General features: G+C 49.8%; 1 protein-coding gene across 2 annotated transcripts in view; it reads left to right on the plus strand.

Moving 5' to 3' along the window:
• MTF2 (metal response element binding transcription factor 2) overlaps positions 1-15384 on the plus strand; it is a 103869-nt gene that overhangs the window by 20390 nt on the left and 68095 nt on the right. For both annotated transcript variants that reach the window (XM_088458466.1, XM_088458467.1), the window contains exon 2: positions 1247-1445. In XM_088458466.1, coding sequence (XP_088314592.1) covers positions 1247-1445 — 199 coding nt within the window. The remainder of the gene's footprint in view (positions 1-1246; positions 1446-15384) is intronic.

The following is a 15384-nucleotide window of genomic DNA, read 5'->3' on the forward strand; positions in this document are numbered from 1 at the left end:
GCGGCACTTGTGCCTGATTTGAACAACAATTGAATTGCTGCGCCTGGTGCCCAAAAACAATTGAATAGTCCCCACAGAATGGTCTCTGTATTTGTCTAGTAGCATACATCGTGGTGTGCTTTACCTTATACACTGTATAGCAGAAGACAATAGTTAAGGAGCATACACACTGTCAGATGAATGATTTGACCAACGATTTTGAAAATGATTTGAACTACGAACGATTTTTGACTGCATTAAAATGACTGAAATCGTCCAAAACTGACTGCAAACACATCAGATGTCAGATATCGTTATCTGACCATTGGGAACGCACACCGTTCATCGTTCAAACATGTTAGATTTTCCTTCAGATATGAACGATTTTTAAAATCGTTATCGTTCAGATCTGAAGAAAAATCCGACCGTGTGTATGCACACTTCTTTGTCTTTCCTTGTTTTTGGTCATCCTATCTAAATACACACACACACTTTTTGAGTGTATGGAGGAAATGTATAAAACCTTCTAAAGTTGCTTATTGGCTACTATGAGAAACTTATTCACTTCCATTCTTTAGATGGTTTGATACATTTTTCCCTTAGGGGAGAATTCAATTTCCAACATCACCGCGATGTGCCATTCTCGAACGGATAATCTGGTCCTGCCGAAATCACAAGTTTTCCTTTATGCCCTATAGAGGTGTGAATGAAAACTTGCTATGTAAGCATTACAGTAATTGGCCAGTATGTACTTAGCCGAGCATCACGACGATGCTTGGTGGCACTTCCTGCAGAATTTAATTCTCCCCTTAGTCTGTCATATGCTGAATAAATTTTCTAGCATACAGTGTATATAAATTTCATATTTATTGTATTCGTCTGTTGTACTACTTTTACCCATAACATAGACACAGTGCTTTAGTATGCAACTTGAAATAAAATTGTATATTCCCCCACATATTTAAAATAAAATTAAATCTATATAACTTTCATTTGCTCAAATACTGATAGGATGAGGTAGACAGACACAGCTTTGCTGTCTTATCAGGGCAGTTTCACTGCTGTTTACTGTCTGTACTTTAAAGTTTGATTCCCTTCCGCATATTGAACTTCTCATTGTGATATCTGAATATTTCATCTACCTTTGTTTTTGTTGATAGCAGGTTAGCTTTTTTTGCTATTGTCTACTTTCATAGGTCCGCACTGTTTTAACTTTTGCTTGTCCATTGAATTTATCGTTTTTAATATTTTCTTTTCTACTTTTAAGAGACGCAACTGCTGTGGGCAATTCATTGGTCCTTAAAAGATCTCCTTTCCAACAAAATAAGAAGGCCTTAGAGTCTTTGACAACAGCATCTGTACGGCATGGACAGAAGCCCAAGAGACAACCTTGTAAATTTGAAGACGGACAAGATGTCTTAGCAAGATGGTCAGATGGATTGTTTTATCTTGGAACTATCAAAAAGGTAGCAACATCTTTCATATTCCCCTTTCACACCTTAATCCCGGGTCTAATCCGGGTTACTGAACACCGTTTCAACCCATTTCACAGCTGCTCAAACCCCTTTCACACCACACGTTGGAACAGGGTTATTCCCGGGTCATCCCCTTTCACACTGCACCCGTGTCAGCCCTGCACAACTGTGTGTCATAAAAAGTGAGCACTTGTGATACACCAATGAGCAGCTTGTAAACATAACCCAAGTCACTCCTTTCACACCATAGCAGGACTTTGGTTGCCCTGGCAATATCCAGGGGCTAAGTGTGAAAGGGGTATTAATATCGCCAGGTTTGAAGTGTATAAAATCAAAGCTGTCAATTATTTCCAGGGTGTTGCAGAGTTTTTATTGGTCTCTGCATTAATTATTAAATGGATGGATGACAAAATTATTTTAAAGAGCTTGTCACATGGTGTCCAAATCAATTATCTTTCAGTTAATGTCTGGTTACTCAATACTGATTGTGGCTAAGGATAAATATAAACTCTATAGGATGTCTGCCTGCAATTAAAGGCAGTTTTCTACTTCAGGGTCCATAGGGGGTCCACAGGGTTGACCTTGGGGTATAGGTTGGGAACCAAATCCGGGCACCACGCAGTTAAAGCTTTTAGCTCCCAGGATGCACTTGGGTCCACTCTCCCTATAACCCCACCCCCAAGCCAGAGGCACCTCAGTTTAAGTTGGTGCCCGGCCGGAATCGGGTCACCGTTTAGTGCAGTGGGGAGCTGATTAGCAGCCCCTAAGCTTTATTTTTTCTAAAGGACAAAGTTTTTTATTTTTCCTTTGGATTCTTCAGAGCGGCAGCGTCAGACTGTCCATAGGACGTCTAAGCTGCCGCTCCGTCACCCCGCTGGCGCTGAGACGCCAGTACAGATCTGGGGATCTCAGCGGGACCCCAGAGTCTGTACTAGCCGGACTCTGCGGGCGCCCAGGACTGCTGCCGGATCCACGGGGAGCAGGTAAGGCGCGGGTCACCGCTTGCGGTGATCCGCGCATTTGAAATGCAGTCCTGTGCCTCCGGTCTCTGGGGACAGACCGGAGGCGCCGGCAGTGGCGGCGGGCCCCCCATACCCCGTGTGTCCACTAGACCACCAGGGACTTAGTGTTCGGTGCAGGGAGCCGGCGTCCCGGGGGTTAATAGCCGGCCAGGGGAGACAGCCTTCCCTGTTACAGAGGCTCCTCCCCTCAGCTCAGCGCGCCTTTCAGTATCTATAGTCTGGCGTCGCTGAGCTGCTTCCTCCGCGGGCCACGCTTCTTCTGAGGTCTCCAGCGGCCATTTTCTCTGTGGTGCAGCAGAAATCTCTGGAGATGGCAGTTGGTCCAGTCCCCCTGCGTACCTCACCATCAGGTCAGTGTACACAGCGCTGTAGCCTTCCCAGACACTGAATCTGGGTAAGTTGCATGCAGTGTAATAGTGCAGTATATTATATGACATGTTTATGTATATATGTATATATCTGCATTGTATGTGACTTATGCTAGTGCTGACTGTACTTTATTCTCTCACCTGTCAGTGTATATCTATCCCTTTCCTTATCTGCCCTAATACAGCTGTACTTGGGGTGGTTCTGAGACCTCACATTTATATACTTGTTAATATTTGTGAGGTTTGTCACATACTGTTGCGTGCTGCACGTTGCCATATTTTGAGTGGAACTGTGTGTTGCATACGCTGAAAATGGGTCCCTGCAGCTAATTTTTAGTTTCAGTCAGGACCAGTATAGCGCTGCTTGATCGCAAGGCTTGGTCAGATATGTCTGACCAGGAGATAGAGCGTTATACTGCACCCATTTTTACTATCCTGCAAGCCATGTGCTGCAGGTGTTAGTGCGGAGGATTTAACTCTTAAAGGGTTCTGTATGTGGCGTCATCGGGTGCCGGCCCCTTTCACGACCCCCTTGGGCGGTTTGTTTTCTCGGGATCCTCTTAATTGCGGATCGCCGGGCGGGCCCCATTGTTGTACCTCACTTGGGGTTACTTCACCATACTGCCCTTTTTCATCTCAGGGTATCTCGCAGTTTCTTGCACTCTTCGCCTGTGACACAGACTACCGCTCCCTACAGGGGTTTTTCGAGTATATGAATTCCCCCTGGTGCCACAATAGTCTGTCATGCCCCTTGCAGGGATTACCACAACAGCCACCCTGGGTGGATGTCGTTTTTCTATGAAACGCAAATTGGCGTGGTTGACGCCCTGTGCTTACTTCCCACTTGGCTCTACCGTGAACTGGATACTGTTTTGGGCTCTTTCCCTCTTACACGGGGGGAAGCCTATCTCAAGTATTATTATCCCTGTTTTAGGGCTGGTAGCAGGTCCATTCTGCACCTGTATCATACACCCTCAGTATTACGTGCCTTTTGGGTGCCTGTTGCTGACTAGCGGGTGGATCGCATGGCGGGACTCTGGCTGTTGCCAGATATGAGGTATTACAACAGTGTTTGGTCTCCTGTCCCAAATTCCCTGAGGGTCATCATGAGCCCCTCCTGGGGTGGATGGGCGTGTTACTCGTCGGATTACAGACGTTACTACGCATCCCATTCCTGCGTGGTCGGATTCTTCTGATCCGTAGGTGGTAACTCTGCCTGAAATCTGTATACTCGCTTTCAGGGGTTGTTACCCATCCTACCATGGCGATAGCATGGTTGGTTAATACTATTGCATACTGAGCTGATGCATTTGTAATGTTTTTTCCCCTCCAACACGTCTGGGGTTCAAATGTATTTGGTTGCTCACGTAATATATGCAGTTGTCATAGGTGGACATGCCTATATTGGATACCAGCTCCTAATTTTCAGAGTTCCGGCTGCGACGGTATCCTCCGTAATACCCTATGGCTGCGCTCTGGGAATGCAGAGGTGCAGATACCATCTATAGGGTATATCTTGTTGGGTCCTGACCTTGACAGTGGCAGTACAAATTTCCCGCCGTCAGCTATGCTCACTACGGGGCCTCAGACTATTAAGTCTTTTTGTCCTCTGGGTCAGCCTAAAGGTCTGTTTCTTCATAGACTGTCGGCCTTTACAAGGGCCGACATATCCAGTTCCGAGCAGACCTGGACTGCCAGCCGATCCTGCTTCTGAACCTACGGATATATCGTCAGCCTGACGAGACAGGCCTACCACTGGGAGATGGCGATTTCTCAGTTTGCCCGGTACTAGTGTCTAGTTGCCGCGGCTACGTGGGTAGGAGGGTACGCACTCTCTTTGCTCAGGCGGCCTATTTCCATGTGATGGTACGCAGGCCCTTATTCGGAACAGGGCCTTACAAATCCAGAAAGCTATACAGTTGTTGCGGTAAGCGGAGCTAATTGGGCCATCCCCACTTTCTCAGCGAGGGACTGGTTGTTCTGCTTTCTTTCTGGTGCGGTGGCTGAATGGTCCTCTTTGGCCTATTCTCTGTCTCAATTCCCCGAACCAGTTCCTAAAGCTACCTGGGCTCAGGAAGCAATCCCTATGCTCCATCATACTATGTTTGGAACCTGGGGACTTTATGGTATCACTGGATATACAGGACGCGTGCCTACGGGTACTTACAGAGACCTTACCTCAGCATGGACTGAGGTTTGCTGTATCACAGCACTTACGATTTTTCGGGCTCTGCCTGTTGGGACTGCTCTCAGCCCCACAGGGGTTTACCAGCGTTTTGGATTTTCTGACAGTTCTTCTGTTCAGTATATCCCAATGCTCCTGTACCTGGATGGCCTCCTGCTCTTAGCAGGATCACCGGGGTACTTTACAGCCGGGTCTGACTGACTGACAGGGGGGTTGACTGCAGACGTTTAATCAATGGGGAAAAAGTCCTCCCTGCATCCCTCTCTGGGTATTCTTCACCTAGGAGCCCTGCTGGATTCTCAGAATCTGAGAATTCTTCTGGCATAAGACGGCATCTCCACTCTTCCATTAGGAGTACATGGATGTCTGCGCAGTCGACATATGTCTTTACACTCTGGGATGCATGGTCCACTATTCAGTGTCTGCCTTTGGAAGGGTGGAATGGGCTTAGTTCCATTCCAGGCCTTTCCATAATTGGCTTATCTCCAGATGGAACAAGTTATTTCTGTCTGATCACTGTTCAAACGATGATGCTCTCCCCGGAGGCAAGTCGGTCCCTTTTCGGGTGACTATGGCCATCTCGTCCAGGGTATTCTTTGCTAAGGACAGTGTCTGGTTCGCATCCATTTCAGTGCAGTTGGATGTCTGTCGATTCCACCCTGTCAATTAACTGGTTGGAACTTTAGCCTGTCTTGGGCCTTCACTCTGGCATAACCCTTGTTTCCTGGTGAACCTGAAAAAGTTCAGTCCGACAGGGTCAGAACAGTGGCTTCCTTTTTAGCAATACTGTTCGTTGGGTGGCAATGTCAGGTATGTCATACATTCGGACATTGTCTGAGGGTCTCCTCCCGACCATCTCGACAGTGTTCATTTCAGGTGCTCTCCATTGGTAAGCGGGAGTCCTCAGCCGTCACGACGTGCATCCAGGGGACTAGTCTCTTCCCCAAGAGAGGTTTCATCTCCTGGTGAGCAGGGGGGGGGGGTCCTCCTGAGGTGACCCTCATGGCCTTCTGACTCTATCACACTATGGTGTTACAGTCCAACTCTGGGGATTCTGAAGCAACCTTCAGTGACTCTTTGTCGGTGAAGTAGTTCTTCCAATTTGTGTACCTGTGTTCTCCGGTCTCCATTCTTCCTCGAGGGAAGTGTTTCAATCGAGACGGAGATGCTTTCCTGCTGGTGGCTCCTGATTGCCCCAGATGTCAGGGGTACTTGGTTTTTTGGAGTCTCTCCATCGATACTCCATTCCTGATGCTTCACTGCCCAGACCTGTTGTCTCAGGGTCCTGGGGTTTGTCTTGGACCTGGGTCGTTTGTCTTTGACTGCGTCCCTACAGTGGTCTTACGGCTTCCCTGGCTTTGTCATCGTTGGAATGATTAGAGCACATGGATCAGTTTTTGCTGGGACCTACCACAAACTGTGGCAGCCATAATTCTTATGGTATTATACCTGTCGATATGATCCTCTGGTGTCCAGGATTTCCAGATATTCTGGCATTCCTTCCGGCTGGCTTGGGTTTCACCCTCGGCCTGGCCTTCCTGACAGTGCGGATCTCTACACTGTCAGTATGATTAAGATATGGAATTGCTCCGCTCTGGTATCCAGTTCATCCTTTGGAGTGTTTTCTGGATTATGCCTCCATTTGTCCTCCCTAGGGACTCCTTGGGAGTTAGTAGTGGTTCTTCGTTGACTCCGGGGAAAGTTAATGGAACCGCTGGTTGTGATTGCCATTACATGGTCTATTGCTTTGGCTTTCTCTCAGGGAGTTTATATCACCCAGGTGAGTGTCGGAATTGGGAGCGTTCTCATGTGGCTCCCTCTTCTGGAGGGCATCTTGTCAGGGTGTGAGTTGCTCTCACCCTGTGTTTCTTCTTAGTGATTTTTAGGTTCCATATTATTCTGGAACTTATGGTGAGGCCATTCAGTCCCCAGTCTTATCGGCTGGTGTGGCCTCATTGACTGTGGTCCGGCCTCTGTGGATTTATGTGATCCGTTCAAGTTCCTGACGGAAATCGGACTCCTTATTGGTGGTCTGAGATTTCTGGTTTTAACAGGAAAGGATGGCCGGCCTATGGCCAAATGTTGGCTGGACGGCCTCGTATGTCTTCTTCAGGGGCCTACCCATGGGTAGGCCTTTCTGTTGTTGATGCTTGTTTTTTCTCGGGCCATGTAACCCTCGTGGGTGGCTCGCTGTGGCGCCTTGGCTGTTTTGCCTTGCTAGATGGCCACGTGGTCTTCTGCCCACACCTTTTTAAGGTTCTAGGCATTGGTTTCCTTTGCCTCTCCGGATGCTTCCTTTTTGGCGGCGGATTCTCCTCTCAGCACAGGAGCGTCCCCTCCCTTGGTTGAACTGCTTTGGGACATCCCCAAGGTCAACCCTGTGGACCCCCTATGGACCCTGAAGTAGAAAACAAGAGATATGGTAAGAACTTACCTTTGTTATCTCTGTTTCTACGAAGTCCATAGGGTCCACAGGGCGCCCGCCCTGACGCACCTGGCTTCAAATGGGCTGTGTGGCTGATCACCGGTTTTCCGTCCCCCATTTCTGTGAGTATGGTTATCGAGTGTTCCAGTTTTCTCTCTTTTTTTCTCCTCCTCCGGCCTTTGGCTACTTACAAACTGAGGTGCCTCTGGCTTGGGGGTGGGGTTATAGGGAGAGTGGACCCAAGTGCATCCTGGGAGCTAAAAGCTTTAACTGCGTGGTGCCCGGATTTGGTTCCCAACCTATACCCCAAGGTCAACCCTGTGGACCCTATGGACTTCGTAGAAACAGAGATAACAAAGGTAAGTTCTTACCATATCTCTTGTTATGTCAATGGTAAAATGTATCTTTCCTTAATTGGGCTGTAGAACATGCAGTTTTGTGCGTTATTTTTATGTACATATTCTAAATGGAAGTGAAAGCTGCAACGTTGCTTACATTAGTAGCATTAGCCACAACGACTACGTAGTGATCACTACTGTGGAGATATAATTATGTTGGTCACTGAAGTTTCATGTCTTATTAATACAATGGAGAGACATTTTAGGCACTAATAAATGTTTATGGTCTACTGTAAGTGCAATTTCTTATAATGGAAACTGATGTGATAACGTGCATATCTGTTTCTATACAATTATTTTACATGCCTGAAAATTGGGGTGTGCTTCTGGTAAATTAAAGTGCTGTAATGTCTTTAATATCAATAATGTGAGAAAATTAGATTTTTATCTTACCTATAAAACCCTTTTTTTCTGAGTCCATGGGGTACAGTTGGACTGTGGGTATAGATGGAGCTGTAGGAGCCTGGGTACCAAATAGTAAAATTTTGAAGCAGGAATAAAGGTCATAGGGACATCTAGAACTGGGCAAATCTAGAGTCATGTAGTCCTGTAAAGATGAAAAGCACCCTCACATAAACCGCAACCTCTCGGCAACACACAGAAGCATAGGAAGGTCGCACAGCAAAAAGGCTGCTGGATAGTCAGTGGCGCACAAACCGTATAAACACCTGAGACCAGAAGAGTTGGACAAGAACGTGATTGGCTGACATCAGAGGACAGTGTAAGCCAGACTGACCTAGCAAGCGGTTAGGTAACTCAAAATGGATCAGACCATAGCCTAGTCACAAAACCCTGATGCTGTACATGGCAAACTCAACCAGTAGATCAAACTGATCCACTTAACCAAGGACTCTATGGTTCAGACTGGTACGAGAACGACCGACCAGCTTCTGTCTACAGGGAATCGGGGTTGCACGATTTAAATCAAATGATTTGAATGAAATGATGTAGCTGTAGCTCTGGAGGGCGTGAATCGGGTGTTAGCAGCTTTTTGTTTTGGGTGCTGAATGGAGCATTAAATTGTTGCTCCGTTTGAGTGCAAATAGACGTAGGAGCTCACCGCCTCGCATTGTGGTGAGCAGAAGTGTAAGATAAGTTGGCACTTTGGGAGCCCAAAGCAGTACTTTAAACTGGTTTAGTCACTTTGTGCGGCTAAACGCAGTGCTTCTGAGCGCGCAACTCTGCACTCGCTTCCTATGGGGGGAACAATTGAATCGCCTCCCCATAAGTGGACCTATTTTCTCGAACTTAAATCTCACTAGTGTATTTATAGGGGGGTTCTAAATTTAATTTTTCCCTTATCCCGTCCTCTTCTAGAGAAACATTTTTTTACTCAACAATGGTAACGTAACCTTCGTAAAAACAGCGATGACTGCTGATCTGCACAGTTCCCAGGTCCTGGATAAAAGATGTTTCTGGAGTAGTTAATGGAATTGTTTGAGGGATCACCTCACTATTTTACCTCCTATAATTTGAAGCACTTTTGTAGCACAATATAGTATTCTAGTATTTTTGCCCTGTCCTTCGTCAGGTTGCATATCCTTTAGAGCAAAAACTTTTATCCGGGTGCCATGCGGTCTGTGAAAGTGGACCGGTCCACCATCTGCAAACAGATGAGTTGGCGCAGTACCTGCTAGTTTCTTGACAGATCGAGCAGTGACTGCGTATTTACACCAGGACGGAGCACAGCACTGCAAGAGCAGAGTGCAGGTCTGCTTGGTCCAGGCGTACACATTGGCCAGGAAGTTACAAAAGAGAGCCTGGATCACCTCCACTTCCAGCGACTGCTCGAAGGTGCAGATTCCAGTCCAGCCTCCACTGGGCCTGCAGCTCACGGCTGACAAAGATGGACACAATAGCAGAATGTGTAATAGACTAGCACATCGGACCAGGGTCAAGTGGTTCCCCACACACCCTTAACCTGGCTTGTTTTGTGGGGCGATCTGCAGTGGATAGGGACTGATTATATACTTTTTGTATGGCGCTTGGCTCTGCATGATTTTATAGATGTTATATAAATAGACTATAGTAACCACTATGTATTTTGTCTTTGTTAAAGTATGTTTATCCTATGAACGGACACATTTTATTTAGTGTTATTTGATCCGTATGAAATTTAAAATTATGCTTGTTATGCGTCTGCCAAAAAGTGGACCAGCCCACAACCTGCAGATTAGATTAGGTTGGCGGGAGATATTGGTTTTTGCATTACCATTTTGTTTCACAATTGCATAACATAAAATATAATATAATGCTCCCAAATTTAGAATGTTTAGAAAGTTTACTTATCTGAAGGGCCACAGTCTAGTGAGAGCCATGCAATTTCCAAAGTAAAGTAGATAACAATTTTTCTACTTCAGGGTCCATAGGGGGTCCACAGGGTTGACCTTGGGGGTTATAGCTGGAACAGGATCCATGGGCACCACACAGTTAAGCTTTTAGCTCCCAGGATGCACTTGGGTCCTCCTCTATACCCCGAGCCACAGGCACCTCAGTGTAAGCTGGTGCCCGGCCGGAGTCGGTCACTGCGCAGGGGGGCTGCAGGAGCAGCCCCCAGAAGCTTTTTATTTTAAGTTAGATTTTATTTATTTTTAATCTCTTTTTACTACAGACGGCAGCGAAGGGCTGTCTGTACAGACGCCCACGCTGCCGCTCTGATCCCCGACTGGCGCCGCAACGCCAGTACTGATCTGGGGATCGCGGCGGGAGGGCAGAGTCCGTACTAGCCGGACTCTGTCTACCTCCCAGGACTGCTGCCGGAGTCGCCGGGGATTCAGGTAAGCCGCGCGTCGCTGGCTAGCGGCGGCGCGCGGAATGCCTTAAATGCAGTCCTTTAGCCTCCGGTCCTGGGGACAGACCGGAGGCTGCTGGCAGTGGCGGCGGGCCCCCCCCATAACCTGTGGGACCACTAGACCACCAGGGATAAAGGGGCAAGCGGGAAGCCAGCATCCCTGGGGTTATGGCCAGCCAGGGGAGGAAGCCTTCCCTGTCAGCGGCTCCTCCCCTCAGCTCAGCGCGCCTTTCAGCACGTAGTCTGGCGTCGCTGAGCTGCATCTACTCGGCCACTCCTCCTCTGAGGTCTCCAGCGGCCATTTTCCCAGTGGCAGCGCAGATCTCAGGGAGCACGCGGACCGGTCCCCCTGTGTACCTCTCCCCTGATTAAGGACAGCGTACACAGCACTATAGCCCTCCCAGACACTGAATCTGGGCAGGTTGATTGTAGTGTAAAGGTGCAGTGAGTATTACTTCTGCATGGTATGTGACTTTTGCTAGTGCTGCCTGTCTGTGCTTATTTTCCGCTTACTGTCAGCTTATACCTATCCCTTTACTTCTCCTACAAGCCCTACAGGTGTGTGGGGGAGGGGCGTTTCTACTGACCTCACTTATATAGATCACGTATTTGTGAGGTCCGTCACATACAGTTGTGTGCTACTCAGTGCCATATTGTGGGCTGTTGTTCAGCACACCGGTGAGTGCGTTTTACTTCTACCCTGGTGCCAGATATATAATATATTCTGTCATGTCAGACGAGGAGGTTGAGCGCTCAGTGGCTCCGGTGTTGGCCTCCTGCGGACGCTGTTCTGCAGGAGTAGATAGGGAGGATTTGTCACAGGATGGCCTGTGTAGTCGATGCCAGGTGGCTCCTGGCCCATCCAGACCTTCTCTGGCGCAGGAACCACCGTGGGCGATGTTTTCTCAAGTGCTGGTGTCTATTGCGGACCGTCTGTCGGTCCCGACTGCTCTCCCTACTAGGGCGGTGCCCCAGCCGACCATCCCCCATTCCCCGGGTGTCCCGCAGTTATTGCGGAGTCCTCCTGGGTCTCAATCAGTAGGTCCCTATGCGGGGTTGCCTATGTATATACAGGCTTCCCCTGTGCCGCAGCAGCCTGTGGTACCTTTTCAGGCCCCTATGGCGACTCCTCCACCATGGGTGGATGTGCTCTCCAACTCCGTGCAAAATTTGGCAGCCGCTTCCTCGGCTTTTCAGTCAATGTTGCAGACTGACATGCCTTCTAGGATTTCAAAACGCCCACTCATGACACGGGCTGCTCAGGTATCGGACTCAGAGGGTTCCTCAGATGATGGGGAGGTCCCTGATGACACTGACTCGGACGCCTCGGTCCAGGAAATGGATACCAAGTCGTCCATTAATGTGCGAGCACTAGTTAGGGCGGTGCAAGCTATTCTTCTTATAGAGGATGAGGCACCGGTTCCTAAGTCGAAGTTTCCTTGTTTAAAAAAAACTAAGGTGGCTTCTGCGGTGTTTCCCCTGTCGGATCAGTTGACGGATCATATGGCGGTAGCTTGGCAGGCGCCCAGTAAGAGATTCCTTCCTCAGAAGCGGTTGGCTTCTAATTACCCCTTCCCTGAGGCACATTGTAAAAAATGGGAAACTCCACCGGCGGTGGATTCCCATGTCACCCGTTTAACTCGGGGCGCCACCTTACCATTACTGTCGATATCCTCGCTGAAGGATCCCACGGACAGGAAAGTTGAGACTTGCTTAAAGTCTATTTACTCCCTCTCCGGGGCGGTGGCCCGACCGTCCATGGCCATCTCCTGGGTGGCCAAGGCCATTGAGGGGTGGGCCAATGCATTGGAAGATACCTTCCCAGACGACGCTCCGGATGTCCAGCGGGCGTTGTTGGGACAAATGAGGGACGCTGCTTCTTGCATTGGTGAAGCTTCTTTAGATGCTAGTCTGCTGACCTCGCGGGTATTGGCTGCAGCGGTGTCTGGCCGCCGATCCTTGTGGTTGCGGTCCTGGAGAGCGGACTCTGATTCAAAGAAGGGTCTGGAGGCCTTACCTTTCAATGGGGAATTACTATTTGGTCCGGACTTGGACAAAATAGTGGACACCCTGGCTAAATCCAAGTCGGCCTTCCTCCCTTCGGCGGCACTGCCTGCTAAGGTTCGGAGTTCGGCTTTTCGTTCCTTTCGGGTTCAGGGTAAGGCGAAAGGTCAGTCCTTCCCGAGACAGTCTGCGAGTAAGACTGCCTCTAAACCCAAGAAGCAAGCCTGGAGTGCTCGGCGCCCTTCTTCCAAGCAGGAAGATAAACCTGCGGCCTGATGGGACGGGCCTCCCTCTGGGGGACCTCAGAGTGGGAGGCCGACTTCTTCTATTTGCCCAGTGCTGGCACAATACCACTACGGATGCCTGGGTTCGAGAAGTGGTCTCCCAGGGGTACGCCCTGTCTTTTCGGCACAGACCACCCCACCAGTTTTTCTGCACAAGTCCTTCTCAGGACAAGGCCAAGGCGTTACAGGTTCAGGAGGCTATAGAGTCCTTGCTGAAAGCAGGGGTCATTGTTCCCGTTCCTCTATCACAACGAGGGACGGGGTATTATTCGTCTCTGTTTCTGGTGCAGAAACCCAATGGTTCTCATCGCCCTATCCTCAACTTGAAGTCTCTGAACAAATTCCTCAGAGTTCCCAAGTTCAGGATGGAAACGTTACGTTCCATCATTCTGGCGATGGAACCGGGGGATTACATGGTGTCCCTGGACATCCAGGACGCCTACCTCCATGTTCCGATAGCATCTTCACACCAGCGGTATCTGAGGTTCGCTATCCTTCAACACCACTATCAGTTCCGGGCGCTACCCTTTGGTCTCTCCACGGCACCGAGGGTGTTCACGAAGATTATGGCGGTCATGGCCGCACATCTTCGGAACCAGCATGTACGGCTGCTGCCGTATCTGGACGACCTCCTGTTGCTGGCGAGCTCCCCGGAGGTACTGCTTCAACATCTCCACCTGACGATCGCTTGCCTGCAAGCACACGGGTGGTTGATAAATTGGAAAAAGTCCTCCCTGATTCCATCACAGCGGATGGTTCATTTGGGAGCCCTGCTGGATTCGCGTCAGCAAAGGATCTTCCTGACTCCGGAGAAGGTCGCCTCCCTACAGCTGCAGATACACAGTTGCCTGAGCCGTTGCCGCCTGTCGGTCCATTCGGCTATGAGAGTTCTGGGGTCCATGGTGTCGACATTCGACATGGTGGAATTTGCCCAGTTCCATTCCCGGCCCCTGCAGGGGCTGATTCTATCGGAATGGAACGGGTTACCTCACCGGATCCGCTCTCAGGTGCTGGTGTTGTCTCCGGACGTTCGGCAATCTTTGGCTTGGTGGCTTCAGACAGCTCATCTGGTCGAGGGGCGCCCATTTTGGATCCCGGACTGGGTCCTGCTCACGACGGATGCCAGTCTCCGTGGTTGGGGGGCAGTGACCGGCTCTTTGTCGCTTCAGGGTCGTTGGTCAGCGGAAGAAGCACTTCTCCCCATCAACATCCTGGAACTGCGGGCAGTATACAGGGCCCTGCAGTCGTCCGGCCCCGCTCTTCACGGAAGGGCGGTACAGGTGCAGTCCGACAACGCCACCACGGTGGCGTATATCAACCACCAAGGCGGAACTCTCATTCAGGCAGCGATGTCGGAGGTGTCTCGTATCCTGACTTGGGCGGAGGGTCACATTCCGGCGATCTCGGCGGTCTTCATCCCTGGAGTCCTCAATTGGGAGGCGGACTTCCTCAGCCGTCACGACGTGCATCCCGGGGAATGGTCGCTTCACCCAGAGGTGTTTCAGCTACTCGTGGACAGGTGGGGACTGCCGGAGCTGGACTTGATGGCCTCCCGTCACAATCACAAGTTGCCCGTTTACGGGTCAAGGACAAGAGACGCAGGCGCAAGTCTGGTGGACGCGCTGTCGGTGAAATGGACGTTTCACCTGGCGTATCTGTTTCCTCCGCTATCCCTGCTTCCTCGGGTTCTGTGGAAATTCAAGCAGGACGGCGGCATGCTCGTGCTGGTAGCTCCGGCGTGGCCCAGACGTCCTTGGTACTCCGATCTCAGGAGCCTCTCCATCGACGCTCCGTACCTTCTTCCTCAACGTCGGGACCTGTTGTCTCAGGGGCCCTGCCTTTACCCGGATCTGGGTCGGCTGTCTTTGACGGCGTGGCTCTTGAGACAGCCGTCTTGAGGTCTCGGGGCTTCTCCAGTTCGGTTATTGGTACCATGCTCAGGGCACGCAAGCCTGCTTCAGCACGGATTTATCACAGTGTGGCACACTTACTTTCAGTGGTGTGAGTCCAGACATTATGATCCTCAGGTGTTCCGAGTTTCTAGGATCTTGGAATTTCTTCAGTCAGGATTGGATCTCGGCTTACGCCTTGCATCTCTGAAGGTTCATGTGTCCGCCTTGTCCGTGTGGTTTCAACGGCGGATTGCAATACTACCAGACGTTCACACCTTTTTCCAGGGTGTTCTCAGGATCCAGCCTCCCTTTGTGCCTCCTGTGGCTCCTTGGGACTTGGCGGTGGTGCTACGGGTCCTGCAGGGTCCTCCGTTTGAGCCTCTTGAGGCGGTGGAGCTCAAGTGGCTGACATTTAAGACGGTTTTTCTCCTGGCAATTGCTTCGGCCAGGAGAGTGTCTGAATTGGGGGCGCTTTCCTGTCGCCTTCCTTTCCTGATTTTTCACCAGGACAGAGCGGTGCTCCGCACTCGTCCTGAGTTTTTGCCCAAAGTGGTCTCGAAG

Source organism: Taudactylus pleione, unplaced genomic scaffold, assembly GCF_031769625.1.
Source record: "Taudactylus pleione unplaced genomic scaffold, aTauple2 ptg000835l, whole genome shotgun sequence".
Classification (NCBI taxonomy): Eukaryota; Metazoa; Chordata; class Amphibia; order Anura; family Myobatrachidae; genus Taudactylus; species Taudactylus pleione.